General features: G+C 46.2%; 1 protein-coding gene across 4 annotated transcripts in view; it reads right to left on the bottom strand.

Annotated features, from left to right (window-relative positions):
- The window catches only part of ABCC4 (ATP binding cassette subfamily C member 4 (PEL blood group)), a 284074-nt gene that overhangs the window by 212645 nt on the left and 52716 nt on the right, over positions 1–18713 (bottom strand). For all 4 annotated transcript variants that reach the window (XM_081794994.1, XM_060636846.3, XM_078432437.2 and 1 more), the window contains exons 6-7: positions 834–944; positions 148–268 (exon numbers count right to left, since the gene is read on the bottom strand). In XM_081794994.1, the coding sequence (XP_081651120.1) occupies positions 148–268; positions 834–944 (232 nt within the window). The remainder of the gene's footprint in view (positions 1–147; positions 269–833; positions 945–18713) is intronic.

Genomic DNA, 18713 nt, shown 5'->3' with positions numbered 1-18713 from the left:
TGAACACGACCGCTGAGCTACATCATGTTTCCCAGACGTGTTCTATCGTCAGACCGTAACCCACCTGCCCCTGTCCCCGGCAATGCTGCCATCTGTGTACCCATCCGCACACAATGGAAAACAACACACTGTGTGTAGAAGTTTTACCTCCATTAGCGTAAAAATTCCCAAAACTAAGTAGGATTTCCAGTAACACTTTATGATCGCTTTCGTTAAGGAAGGCTTCCGTGCATCTTTCTCGGCTCTCAAAACTTCTTTATCCCAGTACCTGCAAGAGAAACAAAAGAACAGTGAGAAACCACACACCCGGCTACAGGGCCGAAGAGGGGGGACGGACAAATCAAAAGCTATGTGTTTACAGGACATTCTGTTTATCACAGGGCACTCTGTGGCTGCTTCACTGGCACTGCTAAACGTGTGCAGGGCTCCTAAAAGATGTGTGGTGCGGAACCTGAAGCACCAGAAAAACATGCCTTGAGGGAGAAAGTTCCAGTCTCAGGAAACAAGTCACGGCCAAGCGCTGCTGGATTTACAGCACCATGAGCAAGCCAGTAAGGCAGACCTGAGTCCAGACAGCCTCCTCCAGTGATACCGTCTCCGGGACAGATCCTGGCATCCAGGGCCTCTGCTGCTGGCAACTGCCACCCCACAAATGCACAGGAAACATGCTTTCCCCCAGCCACCAAAGTAGGCTAAGCCCAGGGACAGCCTGAGGGGAGGTGAGTGTACCGCATTAGGAAAGGAAGCTCAGGCCAGACCCATCCCAAACCAGGAGACACACACTTAGAAATTCTCATTCCTCCTCACCCGGCTCATTCCTGCCCATGGCTTACCCTTGCAACTCCTCTCCAAGATGCTTTGAGCGATCTTCTGGAAGCACCGAATACATATCATCTTCTTCTAACCTCCGTTTGTGACCGATTTTAAACAAGGGGTTCAGCCACCTGTTAAAAATTAAGAGAAAAGAAGAGTGACACAGATCCAAATTACACATCTGTCTTGTTAGAACTTACATTCATCGGGTTTGTTAAAAAAAAGGGGGGGGGGGGCTCCAAAAGACAAATACTGTACGATTTCACTTATATGTGGAATCTAGAAACAAAATGAACAAACAAAAAGCAGAGCAGAAACAGACCCATAAATACAGAAAACAAACTGATGTTGCCAGAAGGGAGGGGGCTGTGCAAAAGGTGGGGTTGAAGGTTCAGGCTTCCAGTTACAGAATGAGGAAGTCACACGGATGAAAAGCACAGCATCGGGAATATAGTTAATGGTGTTGAGTTTTTTACTAGGATTTTATTTTTAAGTAATCTCTACACCCATCGTGGGGCTCAAACTCACAACCCCAACGTCAAGAATTGCATGCTCTACCCACTCAGCCAGCCAGGCGCTCCCAGTCAGTGGTGTTGTCATAGTGATGTATGGTGACAGATGGTCGCCAAGCTTGTGGTGAGCACAGCATAACCTGTACACCTGAAACTAAAGTAATATCCTGTGACAACTATACTTCAAATTTTTTGAAAGTTTACATTTTATTAAACTTTTTTTTAAATGTCTATTTAGGGGCGCCTGGGTGGCTCAGTCGGTTAAGCATCCGACTTCGGCTCAGGTCATGATCTCACAGTTCGTGAGTTCGAGCCCCGCGTCGGGCTCTGTGCTGACAGCTCAGAGCCTGGAGCCTGCTTCACATTCTGTGTCTCCCTCTCTCTCTGCCCCTTCCCTGCTCATGCTGTGTCTCTCTCTGTCTGAAAAATAAATAAACATTAAAAAAAAATGTCTAATTTTGAGAGAGAGAGAGAGAGCACATGAACATGAGTAGGGGCGAAGTGGGGAGGGCAGGGGACAAGAGAGGATATGAAGCAGGCTCTGGGCTGACAGCAGAGAGCCCAGTGCAGGGCTCAAACTCAGCAACTGTGAGATCATGACCTGAGCCAAAAAAATTAAGAGTTGGACGCTTAACTGACTGAGCCACCCAGGCGCCCCTGAAAGTATACATTTTAAATATAGAGATATGGAGGGGAAAATAAATGTGTGTGTGAGTAGACACACACACACGCACACGCACACACACACAGCTCTATCCACTGAGAGACCCTGGGAACACTGACACTCCAGCAGCAAAAAGCATTCCAGAGCCCAGATTCTGGGTTTTGTTTTTGTTTTGTTTTTTTTTACCATAAGGAAAAACAAAAATAGTTTTCCTTATGATGAGAACTTTTAAGATCTACTCTCTTAGCAACTTCCAAATACGTAATACAGAATTATTAACTATAGTCACCATGCCGTCCGTTACATCCCCAGGACTTACTTACTTCATAACTAGAAGTTTATGCCTTTTGGCCTCCTGCACCCAGATCCTGGGTTTTTCAGTATCTTTCTTCCCTAAAGAAACCAGGTCTCCTTGAAGAAATGTCTCATTTCCAGGTTTGGGCAATATGCGGAAGCACCTGACGATTAGCTTTTCTAATTGTCATGTAAGTGCCTGGCATTAAGCTTCTGATTGCTGAGGCATTCACTGGGAGTCATTCCATCTCAAATAAAGACAGCCACACTGGATCAAGAGCCACATTACACCACCCATAAAGTTCCCTCTTCTTGTAAGAAAACTCAGGATTAGAGGTGCCTAGGTGGCTCAGTCGGTCAAGCGTCCAACTTCGGCTCAGGTCAAGAAGATCTCACGGTTCATGAGTTCGAGCCCCACATCAGGCTCTGTGCTGGCAGCTCAGAGCTTGGAGCCTGCTCCAGTTCTGTGTCTCCCTCTCTCTGCCCCTCCCCTGCTCGTGCTGTGCCTCTCTCTCTCTCTCTCTCTCTCTCTCTCTCAAAAATGAACATTAAAAAAAATTTCTTTTGTAAAGAAAACTCAGGATGACAGAGATAACTGACCATCTCTGACCGCTGGCTTTTCCCATGCCTTTATTCCCACTTATGCTCTCAGTTCACCAAGAAAGAGTGAACTTGCAAAACCCCAGGCACCCTACCCAACCTCTGTAGAGGCAGAACCCCAGATCCAGGTGTGTGCATGCCCAGGCATGCCGTGCACTCTCTAGAACCTATGGGTAATAAACCTTGTCATTTCTAAAGTTCCCTGATGGTTATCGCTGAGACGCGTCTTGCAACCACGAGAATCACACGGGCTGGTCCGACCACAACACCGGCTGCAAAAGGGACAATGCCCGCGGGGCTGTCGCAAAAGCAGCAGAGCCCAGGTGAGCGGTGTCCCAGGCTTTCCTGACAAGGGCACCTCCCTTCACAGGCTGACACGAGCACAGAACAGGCAGAGAAAGCTTGAGATGAGCCCACAACACCTTACACTCAAGGAATCACGAAGATGCGTCCAAAAGACAGAGGAGACTGTGCAAAGGGCTCTCACCAGACAAATCTGGGATGCTCCCAGCATCACGTAATAAATGGCGAGGAGTCAAACCATTAAGTAACAGAAGAATCCATGAATCCTTACTGCCACAGAAACGCGAGAGAAGAGAAAGCTCTTGCATTCTAGAATGCAAATATAGAAGGAACCATGGAGTTAGGAAATTACCAATGAAGTTAAAACTCATGGGTGTAAGTCTGATGTGGAACACGGTACTTGTATAATTCCAAATGATCTCTACGAATTACTAATTATGAAACAAAAAAATAATAACTGTACAGAGGATCAAAAAAAAAAAAAAAAACCTATACATAGGCTCCCGGGTGGCTCAATCAGTTAAGTGTCCGACTTTGACTCAGGTCATGATCTCACAGTTCGTGAGTTCGAGCCCCACATTGGGCTCTGCGCGGACAGTGAGGAGCTTGCTTGGAATCTCTCTCAACCCCTCTCTCTGCCCCTCCCCTGCTTGCTCTGTCTCTCCCAAAATAAACTTAAAAAAATTTTTTTAAAGATTAAAAGGAAAAAAACCTCTGCAAATCCATTATGTATTATTTAGATGACAATAATTAATATGCAGAGACGGCCTAACGATGAACACCATTTCACCGATTCACCAGGGTAAGGAAATTTCTGAGGCCAGACAATAATAGCCTGTGAAAGTAGAGATTCTACTTCTCTTATTCATTGCTTTATCCCTAGCATGATACTGGATACCAAAGAGGTGCTCCAGAATTTGTTGTTGAATAAATGCATGTCTACGAATCATGAAGCAAAAAAGAGAAACCGACCTTCAGATTTTGCTAACCCTGGTAGCCTGGTACCTCCAAAGAAGCCCAGTGCAGGAGCTGGAAGGCTGGATTCTGGTCCCAGACTGCCCCCTGCTCCAATTCTACAAATTCAGCACCTCCACGACCCTTTGCCAGTCACCTAGTATCTCGGTGTCTCAATTTCCTTCCAAGAGAAAAGTACAGATCTGTGAGCTTTAACCACCAAACAGCTTGAAACATACTGGGTCATTTATTCCCTGCAGAAAACGCTCATGCAATTAGCAGTGGAACTTACCCAGATGAGGACACCCTGCCCTGAAAGGCCCTCTTTAAAATTCTGGTTTTGAAGAGAAAAAGATGCTTTTCGTTAGGAAAATGGACATCAAAACCACATGAGACATCAGCTCACACATATCAGCAGGGCTACTGTCAGAAAATAAATATCTAGTTGGGTGAGAACATGGAGAAACTGGAACCCTGGCGCAGAGCAGTGGAAACGTAAAATGGTGGGGTCACAAGGGACAAATATTACGATTCCACTTACAGGAGGTACTTAGAGTCGTCAGATATGGAGAGACAGAAAGAACTGTGGTTGCCGGGGGGCCGGGGGAGGAAGGGGAAACTGGAAGCTCGCACTTGACGAAACACCAATGCAAGATGAAAACTGTTAGGTAACAGTGTGAATGCATTTAACACGACTGAACTGTACACTTAAAATGGTGAGGGGGGTGGGGCGGTGTCCGGGTGGCTCAGTCGGTTAAGCTTCCGACTTCGGCTCAGCTCGTGATCTCACAGTTCATGGTTCAAGCCCCACATTGGGCTCCATGCTGACAGCACAGAGCCTGCTTGGGATTCTCTCTCTCCCTCTCTCTCTGCCCCTCTCCCGACTCAGGTTCTATCCCTCTCTCTCAAATAAATAAATATTTAAAAAAATAAAAAGATGGCAAACTTTACGTTACATGTATTTTACCACAATTTTTTTTTTAATTTAATGAGAAAAAAATTCTGCTAGGTGTACCACCGGAGGAACTCCAGACTTTGCTAACTTTCTGGTGGTATGACCTTGAATTAGCCACACAATCTCTCAGTACTGGCCTCTGGGAAACAGGGAGAACACCTCCCAAGGCTGCTGAGGGCGTCAGCCGGGGTTTCTTTCAATACCACAAAACCCACCCAACATGCAGCCACTCTGGAAAACAGTATAGAGGTTCCTCAAAAAGTTAAAATAGAACTACCTACTAACTAACCAACTAGCGACTGCACTACTAGATATTTATCCAAAGGATACAAAAGTAGTGATTCGAAGGGGCACATGCACTCCGATGTTTATATCAGTGCTGTCAACAACAGCCAAACTATGGAGAGAGCCCAAATGTCCACTGACAGACGAATGGATAAAGAAGATGTGGTGTATACATACATTGGAATACTGCTCTGCCATCAAAAAGAGTGAAATCTCGCCATTTGCAACGACATGGATGGAACAAGTGTATTATGCTAAGTGAAATAAGTCAGTCAGATAAAGACGAATACTGGATGATTTCACTTCTATGTGGAATTTAAGAAACAAAACAGATGAACATAGGGGAAGGAAAGGAAAAATCAGATAAAAACAGAGAGGGAGGGGCACTTGCGTGGCTCAGTCAGTTAAGTGTCTGACTTTCGCTCAGGTCACGATTTCCCAGTTCTGGCTCAGTTTCTGTGCTGACAGCTCAGAGCCTGGAGGCTGCTTCAGATTCCGTGTCTCCCTCTCTCTCTGCCCATCCCCCCACTCACACTTGGTCTCTCTCTCAAAAATAAATTTAAAAATTAATTTAAATATTTATATAATATATATAATTTATAATTATATATTATATACAATTAATATTAAAATATTTTTTTTTTAAAAGCAGAGGGAAACCATGAGAGACTCTTAAATACAGAGAACAAACTGAGGGTTGCTGGAGGGGAGGTTAGTCGCGGGAAGGGTCTAGATGGGAGATGGGCATTAAAGAAGGCACTTGTGGGGATGAGCACTGGTGATGAATCACTAAATTCTACTCCTGAAACCAACACTATACTATGTCAACTAATTTGAATTTAAATTAAATAAGTAAATAAAAATAACACGAAATCTACCCTCTTAAAAAAAACACACCAAATACCAGCAGTTATGATGACACAGCTCTTAATCACATTTGGGCCCCCTTAAAAAGGCTCTAATAACTTAGATGAAGTTAATTAAGCAAACTTTTTCTTTCACTACAGCCCTCCCAATGCCCAAATCCCAAAAAGCCAGGCTGAGCCCCGTGGACACCAGAAAAGGCCAAAAGCTTGCTTTTCCATCTGATGGCAAAGGTACTTAAGTAAGGACTGGACACAGAGACCTGAGACAACAGACCTCTGAATGTCGACTTATCTTTTCTCCCCGGGGACATTTAGCCAACAATTCCAGACCACTGGGGATTGAGCCGTCCAGCAACCCAGCTCCACCCCAACAGTCCTTCCCTCCACAGTTTACTCTCTCCTTCCTGCCTCCTGCACAGCACTGAACACAGCGGTGCGTTTTCCTCCAGTCCACCAAACCGTCAGCCCTTCAGGGCAATGACGACTCACACACCACTTGGACTCACTCCCAAGCACAGAGCCTGGTATGTCATGGTGCCTGGGCACAGATGTCCCAGGAATCCATCCAGTGCAAGAATCCAGCCAGTGCAATACGGGAACACCTACCCTGCAGGTGAGCTATCTCAAAATGGGTCACTACCCCACTTCCCTCCACCCCTGGGCCCATATTGCGGGCCCTGACCTCGACTTTGGGGCTTCCAGGGCTCACAGCTGTCCTTCCTATTTTCCTCCACTCCCACCAGCTAATCCATATCTCTTTATTGGGTCCCTTGCCCCCGCACCATCACCAACACAGAGACTATATAACCATCATGCATGGATTACTGTCCTAATCCCCTTCTTTAAAAAAATATTGTGTTCAATGCAGGAAGTGAGAAGAATCATGAGTAAGATCCTACTCCTGCTAGTCAACTCACAAGGTCTTAAAGGGATTAAATCACCATTGTTTGGAACCAGCAAGGAGACAACCAGCAGGTGATACCCTATCTAGTTAGTATAGCCAGCATGGCTACCACTAGACTGAGGAGTCAGTCATCACCCAAGATCCCCTCTGAGCCCAAGAGCGCCTGATGCGGACTCTTCTGCGAAGATCTGGCCATGAGTGCCCATTTAATCAAATGCTTTCTTCCAAGCTGTTAAACCTCATCCCTCATAAAGGAGGACACTTTATCCCCATAAAGGAAGTTCCTCCTTCCAAGCTGCCATCAGCAGTCTGACTGCCGTCCCCAACTCTCCCTCCCAGCCCTCCATAGGAAACTCTCCTGTGACCAGCAAACCCCCCTGGGCCCTCAGCTCCTTGCTCTTAGCACACGCCTGGCTGGCCCCTCGGACACAACTTTTCCTGCAGCCTCAGGATGGCCCTTCAGGATCCCAGTTCTGTTTTCTAGCCTCATACCCGGTCCATGCCTCCTAGCCGTAAACACCCCTGGCACCTGCTATCACTGCTGCACCTACAACATTCTCTGTCACTGTCATTCTTCCGGGGCTTCCCTTCACCCCAACTCCCTGCATCACCGGAAGTGGCTTCCAAACCCAATACAAACAGCACCCCAAACCCCAGCTATTCACATTCTGGTTCTCATCTCTTCTGGAACCTTCCTCTCAATCTTCTGATGAATACAAAGATGGGCTTCCAGACCCCACCATGCTCATCAGTGCCTGTGACTGTGCACCTGCCATCCTCTTACTTACTCTGCAAGCCGCTCCCTGGAGTGCAGCCTTGTGCTTTCCCTAGGGGACAGCAATCCACCCCCTGCCTTCCAATACCATCCACCTGCCGGCAGTCAGACCTCTCCCACCAAACCCCAGATTCCCAGGGCTAAATGCCCACTTGTCATCTCCTCTCAGATGCCAAAGAGGTAGCTCCCTTTAACGTCTACAGCGGAACTCCTGATTTCCCCGCCAAAACCATTCTTCCCCATCTCTGTAAATATCAACCTCCAAAACAAGAGCCCACCATTCAAACCTGAAGCCTGGTAGTCACTGGATGCCTCCCTGCCCCTCAGCCAACCCACCAACTACTCCCGTAGCTGCTACCTCCTGACCCCATCCACTTTTGGCACCTCTGCTCCCCCCACTGGGTCTCGGGGCTGCAGCAGCCTGCTAACTCACCTGCCTGCTTGCACTCTTGGTTTCCCTGTCTTTCTACAGAAACGCCAGAATGATTTCTTAAAAACACAAGGCTATGCTGTTCTGCCGCAGCAGAATTACACCTAACCTCCTTCCTACCGAGGTGGCATGCATGACCGGGTCCCTCCTGGATCACCAGCCCCATCTCCAGCCTAGTCCCCCACCCCCATCCCTGTTCGGTGTTCCAGCACCGGCCTCAGTGGTTCCCAGGTCCTGTTTGCTGTTCCCTTTGCTGAGAACAAATGTTGTTCCCCATTTTCTCCCACGGCTGTGCCTTCTCTCCTCCAGGTCCCAAACTAACAGCCACCTCCACCGCAAAACCTAGGCTACCGTCTCTTAAAAAACCAAACACATACGAATCCCTCCTTTATTTCCCTCTTCTAACCTTCTTTACCTACTTACTACAATCTGTTGAGAGAGAAAAAAAAATCCATTTATTTTGTGGATTTATCTCTCTCCCCTCTAGAGCAAGAGTTCCATGAGGGCAAGACAGTCCTTCTGTGGTGTTCCCTGTGCCTGGCACATAGGGAGTCAGTCACTCAAAACTCTCCCCTGGTTGAGAAGTGGGGGCAGAGAACATTCTTAGGACCCTGGCTAAGCTCTTGTAGGAGAAGGGGAATGTGCAGGTCATTTGAGGTCAGTAAATCATTCAACGAATGCCCTAACCCCACTCAAATAAGTCATTTGTTGTTGAAAGAATGTATTTTAAAGTACTTCTACCTGTGGCTAATTATTAATCATTGGCTAATTTGCCCTGGAGATTCTGCCAACCTGTCACTGGAAACTCCTGTGGCCCAACCTGGGCAGAGCTGGGGGGGGGGGGGGGGGGGGACAGGGGGTGGAGGGAGGTGGAGTGGTCAGGGTCAAGGACACCCCAGAGCAGGGACTGGGAGGAGGGACAAATGAGAGGCACACAGATCTCACAGTAAGACCCACCCTACCTTGGGCACCTGGGTGGCTCAGTCGGTTCAGCGTCCCACTCTTGGTTTTGGTTCAGGTCATGATCTCAGAGTTTCATGGGTTCAAATCCTGTATCAGGCTCTGCGCTGACAGCATGGAGCCTGCTTGGGATTCTCTCTCTCCCCCTCGCTCTCTGCCCCTCCGCCACTTGTGCTATCTCTCTCTCAAAATAAACTAAAAATGTTTTAAAAAAAGACCCACCCTACATTATTTGAACACCCTTCCACTGAAAGCAGGGGTTCGTATGCTCAGCACTCCTGACATCTTGGGCTGGATGCTTTAGTCGTAGGGGGCTGACGAGCAACATCCCTGGACTCTACCCTCAAGATGCCAGGAGCATCTCCCCACCCCAGGTTGTGACAACCAAAAACATCTCCAGACGTTGCCTGGATGGCAAAATCCCCTGGGCCAGAACCACTGTCCCAAGCTTTTTGTGTTTCTAGAAAAGCCATAAAACGTTCTTTCAAATGTTGGCCCCAGAGAGTACCCACAGGCCACTCATAGTCGTCCCTTAGCCACCGAAACAAGGGTAACAGTATAAACCCATTTCATACTCATTGGTCCAAATTTCCTCCAGGAACTCACAGTCCGGTGAGGGATTTATATTGAAGAATGACAGCAGGACATGGCAGAGGTGGTCATGAGCTATAAGAAGATCAGCTTCTTGGCTTTCTGCAGGGTCTCCATAGGGGTAAGAGATCAATACCCCACACGCCAAGGACCAATCTTCTGTACAGCAAAGATTTTCAAAATGAGATCCCTAGACCAGCGGCATCAGCATCCCCTAACTTGTTGGAAATGCAGACCCCAGAACTATGCATCACAAACTCTACAGTGAGTGTCACAACTCTGTGTCTTACCAACTCTTCCAGGATGCCCAAGTTTAAGAATGTTTCATACAGGGGCATCTGGGTACTGAGTCAGCTAAGTGTCTGACTCTTGATTTCAGCTCAGGTCATGATCTCACGGGAAGAGGGTTTGAGCCCCGAGTACTGACCGTGTGGGAGCTTGCTTCAGATATTCTCTCTCTCTCCCCCTCTCTCTGCCCCTCCCCTATTGCACGTGCACACGCACATGGTCTCTCAAAATAAATACGTAAGAAATAAAAATAATAAAATATTTCTATTAAAAAATAGTAATAATAAAAAGACTGTGCTGTACAGTGTGTTTTGGCATAACCATTGGGAAGCTCTTGTGTGGTCCTTATATCACCAGTCCCAACCGTCCCAACCCTGGCTAAAGAGTAAAATCCCAGTCTTGGCCTGGAGCATTTTAAACCCAAGACCAAAATATATCGAAGCCCCATCCAATGACTGAATCAGAGTAAGCCAAGTTAGAAGCCACTAGCGGCCTTTTCAAAAGGCCGCCCAAGCCCTGCCAATTCTGGTCATTGGTCAGTCCAAGGAGCCATCTGCACAATGAAGAGTGGAAAGTGTATGAACCTGGAGAGCCTCAAAGGAGGTTAGAGAGGGCTACCAAGAAGAGACAAAGCTGGGGTCAAGTTCAGAAGAATCATTTGGAGCCCACTGAGGAGAGCAGGGAGAAAGAGGGATTTTCCAGAAAAACAAAACCAGACATGCAAAGACATATTGCCTAGGGACAGCAGGTTCAAAACCACATGGGATTTGGTGTGGTAATGGGGTAACTATCCAAAGGTCTTATCCTCCAAATGTAAGAATTTGAACATTATCTTTTATCCCGTAAAACAGAAAGAGTACAAGGTTTTTGTTTTAAGTGTATTTGAGAGGGGGGAAAGAGAGAGAGAGAGAGGATGTGAGCAAGTGGGGAAGCATCAGAGAGAGGGAGAGAGAATCCCAAGCAGGCTCTGCCACTCAGCCCAGAGCCTGACTTGGGGCTCATACTCAACAAACGTGAGATCATGACCTGAGCTGAAACGAAGAGTCAGACACTTATTCAACTGAGCTCACCCTCCAGGCGCCCAATACAGTTTTCAAGCCACTTTGTAGATGACAGACTTTGGAAGGCAAGGAAACCAATCAGGAATTGGATTTGCGAGAAACATCAAGACAGTGCAATAAGCCACATTCCTTCATGCAAGTAAACTAGATCCTGGTCCCTCTCCCAGCCTTATTCCCCTGTAGCTAACAGATGTCACTTCCCATGGCTTGGTCCTAACTCTGGGACTGCCACTCCCCCATAAAGATAAACCACATGATCAGAAATCAGAGTTTAAAATTCAATATCCTATGGGGCACCTGGGTGGCTCAGTCGGTTAAGCATCCGACTTCAGCTCAGGTCATGATCTCACAGTTTGTGGGTTCAAGCCCCACATCAGGCTCTGTGCTGACAGCTCAGAGCCTGAAGCCTGCTTCAGATTCTGTGTCTCCCTCTCTCTCTGTCCTTTCCCCGCTCATACTGTCTTTCTCTGCCTCTCAAAAAATAAATAAATAAACATTAAAATTTTTAATAGATAAAATTCAATATCCTATTACTAATTTACTCTATCAAAACAAGAGAAAAACATTGCAACTCACACCATTCTTTAAAAAAACTTTTTAATACCCTATTTAATATAAACTGAAGCATCTCCGTATCCAATTATTCTGAATTCCTTAAAATTACCATAGCAGTAACATATTCTAAAATATATTTTACAATTCTATAATATATTTAATAAATATGTAAAAAACTACATCTGTGAGCAACTCTGCTTTCTAGCAAAACACACTAAATTTATTCCCTTTAAAGGAAGATACTAGAAAGGGATGGCTCATCCCATACTGGCTAACAGCTATCAAAGGTTGGAGTGGTGGGGAAGCAGACAGAGAAAAATAAGGTTTTTATATAGTTTTACAAAATTAGAAAGTCCAACACAAAGGTACTACGGGCAAGTTGTAAGATGTGTAATACATAAACAAAAATCAACTGCAATGCTGTATTCTAATGATACTGTGGATGGGAGTGACTTCTGCTGATAAGTTATTGAAGATAATCACTTCAAAGACTCGGTGGTCAGAAAGTTTTTAGAGATTAGTAATTAACTTTAAATTTTTTTTAATGTTTATTTCTTTTTGAGAGAGAGAGAAAGACACAGAGTGTGAGCAGGGGAGGGGCAGAGAGAGAGGGAGACACAGAATCCGAAGCAGGCTCCAGGTTCTGAGGGGCCAGCACAGAGCCATGAGATCATGACCTGAGCCAGAATCAGACGCTCAACCAACTGAGCCACCCAGGTGCCCCAGAACAAATAATTCTAAGATTTGTATGGAACCACAAAAGACCCCCAGTAGCTAAAGCAATCTTAAGAAAAACAAAACAGGAGACATCACTCTCCCTAACTTCAAAATACATTATTACAAAGCTACAGTAATCAAAACAGTATGGTATGGGCATAAAAACAGATACACACATAAACAGAAGAGAGAGCCCCAAAATAAACCCACACATATATGGTCAATTAATTTACGACAAAGGAGGCAAGAATATACCATGGGGAGAGGATGGTTTCCTCAATAAATGGTGTTGGGAAACTGGACAGCCACATGCAAAAGAATGAAACTAGACCACTACCTTACACTATACACAAAAATTAACTCAAATGGATTAAAGATGGACTTTAAGACCTGAAATCAGAAAACTCCCTGAAGAAAACATAGACAGTAAGATCCCTGATGCTGGTGTTAGCAATACTTTGGATTTGATACCAAAAGCAAAGGCAACAAAGCAAAAACACAACGGGGTGCCTGGGTGACTCAGTGGGTTAAGCATCCAACTTTTGGCTCAGGTCATGATCTCACGGTTTGTGAGTTCGAGCCCCGCATCGGGCTCTGTGCTGACAGCTCAGAGCCTGGAGCCTGCTTCAGATTCTGTGTCTCCCTCTCTCACTCTGCCCCTCCCCCACTCACGCTCAGTCTCCCTCTCTCAAAAATAAATGTTAAAAAAGAAAATTTTACACAGCAAAAACACACAAGTGGGACTATATCGAAACGTCTTAGGGGCGCCTGGGTGGCGCAGTCGGTTAAGCGTCCGACTTCAGCTCAGGTCACGATCTCGCGGTCCGTGAGTTCGAGCCCCGCGTCGGGCTCTGGGCTGACGGCTCAGAGCCTGGAGCCTGCTTCCGATTCTGTGTCTCCTTCTCTCTCTGCCCCTCCCCCCTTCATGCTCTGTCTCTCTCTGTCTCAAAAATAAATAAATAAATAAATAAATAAAGTTAAAAAAAAAAGTCTTAGTTTAGCTTCTTTTGCAATAACATGGATGGATGGACTTAGAAGGTATTACGCTAAGTGAAATAAGTCAGAGAAAGATAAATACTGTAGGATTTCACGTATACATGGAATCTCAAACACAAACAGCCTGGGTGGCTCAGCCAGTTGAGCAGCAATTCTTGATTTCAGCTCAGGTCATGATCCCAGGGTCTTGGGATCGAGCCCCACTTCAGGCTCTGCACTAAGCCTGCTTGAGATTCTCTCTCTCCCTCTGCCCCTCTCCCCTTCTAGCGTGCTCTCTAAAATAAAACAAGACAAAACAGACTCACAGCTACAGAGAACCAGATGGTTGCTGCCAGAGTGGAGGGGATGAGAGTATGGGCAAAGTAGGGGAAGGGGATAAAAGGATATAAACTTCCAGTCATAAAGTAAGACACAAGGACACAATGTATACTATAGGAGATATAGCTAATAACATATGACAACTTTGTATGGTGACAGATGGTAGCTAAATTTATCTTAGTCATTTGGATAAATCTTAGTCACTTGAATAAATGTATCTTGGTCACTTGGATCACTTCCTAATGTATATAAATATTGAATCACTATGTTGTACACCTGAAACTAAGAATACTGTATGTCAACCACACTTCAATAAAGAAAAAAAAAAGTTTCCACACAGCAAAGGAAATCATCAACAAAATGAAAAGGCAACCTTACTGAATGGGAGGAAATATTTACAAATCACATATCTGACAAGGGTTTAACATACAATATATATATAAAGAGCTCCTACAACTCAACAGCAAAGAAATAATTTGATTGAAAAATTAGCAGAAGGGGGTGCCTGGCTGGCTTAGTCGGTGGAACACGCAACTTTTGATCTGGGGGTTATGGGTTCGAGTCCGTGTTGGATATAGAGATTACTTAAAAATTCTTTTTTAATTTTTAACATTTATTTATTTTTGAGAGAGCGTGAGCGGGGAAGGGGGGGAGGGAGGGGGAGAGAGAGAGAGAGAGAGAAAGAGAGAGAAAGAAAGAGAGAGAGAGAAAGAGAGAGAGAGAAAGAGAGAGAAAGAAAGAGAGAGAGAGAGAGAGAGAGAGACACACACACACACAGAATCTGAAGCAGGCTCCAGGCTCTGAGTGTCACCACAGAGCCCCATGCAGGGCTCCAACTCACAAACAGTGAGATTGTGACCTGAGCCGAAGTCGGACGCTTAACCGACCGAGCCACCCAGGTGCCCCCAAAATATTTTTTTTTAATTTTTTTTAACGTTTATTTATTTTTGAGACAGAGAGAGACAGAGCATGAACAGGGGAGGGGCAGAGAGAGAGGAAGACACAGAATCTGAAATAGGCTCCAGGCTCTGAGCAGTCAGCACAGAGCCCGACGCGGGGCTCGAACTCACGGACCATGAGATCATGACCTGAGCCGAAGTCGGACGCTTAACCGACCGAGCCACCCAGGCGCCTCAAAATATTTTTTTCTAAATGAGCAGAGGAGGGGTGCCTGGATGGCTCGGTCGGTTAAGCGTCCGACTTCAGCTCAGGTCATGATCTCACACCTCGTGGGTTCGAGCCCTGCACTGGGCTCTGTGCTAATGGCTCGGCACCTGGAGCCTGCTTCAGATATTGTGTCTCCCTCTCTCTCTGCCCCTCCCCCACTCATGCCTGCTCAAAAATAAATAAAAACATTAAGTAAATAAAAGATGAGCCAAGGATCTGAACATTTTTTCTATTGAAGACATAGAGATGGCCAATAGATTCATTCGTACATGAAAAGATGGCCAACATCATTCATCATCAGGGAAATGCAAATCAAAACCACGAGGTATTGCCTCACACCTATTAGCATGGCCACTACCAAAGAGACAAAAAAAAAAAAAAAAAAAAAAAAAAGAGGTAACAGGTGTTGGAGAGAATGTGGAGGAAAAGGAACCCTCATACACCACTGGTAGGGCCATAAACTGGTGTCGCCACTCTAGAAAAAGAGGATCCTCAAGCAACTAAGGATGCAGGCACCCCCTAATCTGGCAATCCCGCCTCTGCACCTAAAGGAAATGACATCATTACCTCCGAGAGAAATCTGGACTCCCATGTTCACCACAGTATTCACATCAGATGTGGTGTTGTGTGTACATATATAAACGTGTTATGTATACACACACACGATGAAATGTTATTCAACCTTTTTAAAAAAGGAAATCCTGTTATTTGTGACAACATGGATGAACGTGGAGGGCATTACGCTACATGAAATAAGTCACAGAGACTTGTACGTAGAATCTAAAACAAAGTTGAAGTCATTGAAACAGAAGTGTGGGTGAGGGGGTGGAGGGGGAATAAAAAGACTAGAAAAAGGATACATACTTGCAGCTATGAAATGAGTAAGGGCTGGGGCTCTAATGTGTAACGTGGCGACTATGGTTGATAACACGGTACCGTATCATGGAAATTTGCCAGGAGAGGACTCAAATGCTCTCCCTAAAACAAGGGGGCGGGGGGGGGGGGGGGGGGGGGAGGTGTAATTATGAGGCGATGGATGTGTTAATTAACTAAAGGGTGGGAGATTCCTCTCACAACGTATGCATATATTAAATCAACACACTGTACTCTTTAAATACCTTACAGTTTTGTCAATTATGCCTCAAAGCTGGGTGGAAAAAAGACTTTGGCTGGCGCTTGTCCCCAGTTCCTGGACTTTGTCCTGGCTCCTCTAAATCCCCGGAATTTTACAAGCAACGAGAGTATGGGCCCTGATGGTTTATGCTAACAAGGGTGACTCATGGTGGCCCCAAAAGAATTTATGCTAACAGATGACTCAGGATAGGAACTAGCAAAGCTCCAAGGACCAGCCACGTGACCAGAGGGTTGAGCCTGTAAGTGACAGGACAATCTCTGTGAGAGGAGGCTGGAGATGGAAATCAATAGCATCATCAGTGAGTCTACTGATGATGCTCACATGATCGAACCACAACAGGAATTCTGACACCAAAGCTTGGGGGAACTTCCCTGGTTGGCAGTATTCTGAATACCGTCACACACTGATGAAATGAAGAGTGACATGTCCCAACTCCACAGGGATAAGAACGCTTCAAGTCTGGGACCGTCCCAGACCTCACCCTCCCTTTGATTCCAATTTGTATCCGTTTGCTATAATAAATCTGGCACTGTAAGTACAGCCCTTTCCTGAGTTGCATGTTGTAGCAAATTACTGAGCCTAAGTGGGTTTGGGGAACAGACTTTGTAGCCAGTTGGGTCAGAAATGAAGGCGGCCTGGGGACCCTGCGAACCTGCAACTGAAGAGAGGTGTCTGAAAATTGGGCAGTCTCATGGAGGGTTGCGCCCTTCACTTGTGAGGTCTGCCTGAATTCCAGGTCGCTGGGGCCAGCTTCCGTGCAGGGGACACTCTCCCCAGAGCTCAAGACCAGATGCTCCCGTCTCAGGACACCACCTCCTTAGCTCCTTCTGGCCTCAAGGTCAGCTCCCCACTGGCCCCTCCACTCTGCCTCTTTCCCCCATGGTCTCCTCGTCCTCACCTCAGTTAATACAAAACTATAGTCCCAGACCTGGTGCCCACCAGCCCATCACTGTCACTGTGAACACTTCTGCCAGAAGCAAAAGACCAGGAATATATGGTAAAAGCTCCCTCCCTTTGCCTTGTGACCACATGCTCTAATTCTAGGATGCAGTTGCCACATTTAACCTACAACGAAATCACCTGAGAAGCTATTAAAAATAAACTCAGACCCCACTCGTTGGGGTTCTGTTTCCCAAGATCTGGGGCAGAAACAGAGACTCTGCATTTTATTAAGTTTGAGAGCAAGCTTGCACGCGTGAGCAGGGGAAGGGGCAGAGAGAGAAGAGGTGGGGGCAGAATCCCAAGCAGGATCCATGCTGTCAGTGTGGAGCCCAACGCGGGACTCGATCTCACAAATCATGAGATCATAACCCGAGCCGAAACCAAGAGTCGCACGCTTAACCAACTGAGCCACCCAGGTGCCCAGACAATCTGCATTTTAAACAAGCTCTCCTCACTGGTTTGGTCTGAGTTGCATGGAGATTTAATTATGGTTCCAGACAAGAGAGTCATATGAAGGTGGGTGGTAAATGATTCTTTAATCACAGGGTGTTAGAGAACACACCTTAGAAAATCTGGTGCAGCCCAGCCCGTGAGCCCCAGAGAGAAAACCCAGCCTAAGACATCAAACATCAAGGTCAGTTAAATGACTGAACTAGGACCAAAAATCCCAGGCTTCTGGGGAACCTGGCCCAAGGAAACCCAGAAAGGAACCGTAGATGTCTGAGGGAAGAGCAGAGAGCAGGGATTGTGGACACTGCCCAGCAGACCAGCTACTGAATGAGGACACCAGGCCCTGGTGTTCCTGTCAGTTCATGTCACTACTGCCCACTGGCTCAAGGTAGAACCAGGCTAAGGCTCCAGACAGCTATGCAAAGTGACAACAGCAACATGCATGAGGAGAAAGGACTCTTGGTGGAGGGAAGGTGAGCACCTGGGCTTTGCCACGCCACCACGAAGAAGGTAGGATTCAAGTCAGGGGCACCTTTGAGGAGAAAACCTGACCCGACCTTACTGCTGCAGATAAGCAGCCAACATGCTCAGAAAACCCAGCAGTAAATCACGCTGGGAAACCATCAGCCTTGCCGAGAGTCACAATTAGAATAAATTGAAGGTACCAAGCCAGACCCAATTTTTACATGTATGTTCTAATATATATATGGGGTGGGGGGGTTCATTCCAATATTGGCTGGGCTATGAGTTAACAGACACATTTACAAGACTGTAATATCTCAAACTGATCCAATTTTTCTTTAAAACAATTCAGGAATATGTGACTAAACCTACAAAGCCAGAGTATCCTTTGCCTCCAACCATCCTTTTTTTTTTTTTTAACTTTTAGAAATTTACTCCACAAAACTGAGCTTTAAATCCTGTGAAAGAAGCCCATTACTTTCTCTCCCCAGTGCCCAGGCTAGTGCCTGGGGCAGAGAAGGTGTTGAATATGTATTTTCACGAAGAATGATTATATGGTTCAGAATTAAAGAATCCAAAGAATTTGGGCGCCTGGTTGGCTCAGTCAGCTCAGCGTCTGGCTCTTGCTTTCCACTCAGGTCATGATCTCATGGTTCATGAGATCGAGCCCCATGTGGGGCTCTGCGCTGACAGCACTGAGCCTCCTTGGATTGTCT

Source organism: Panthera onca, chromosome A1 (genome assembly GCF_046562875.1).
Source record: "Panthera onca isolate mPanOnc1 chromosome A1, mPanOnc1 haplotype 2, whole genome shotgun sequence".
In the NCBI taxonomy this organism is placed as follows: Eukaryota; Metazoa; Chordata; class Mammalia; order Carnivora; family Felidae; genus Panthera; species Panthera onca.
This window is presented reverse-complemented; position numbering and strand designations above follow the sequence as displayed.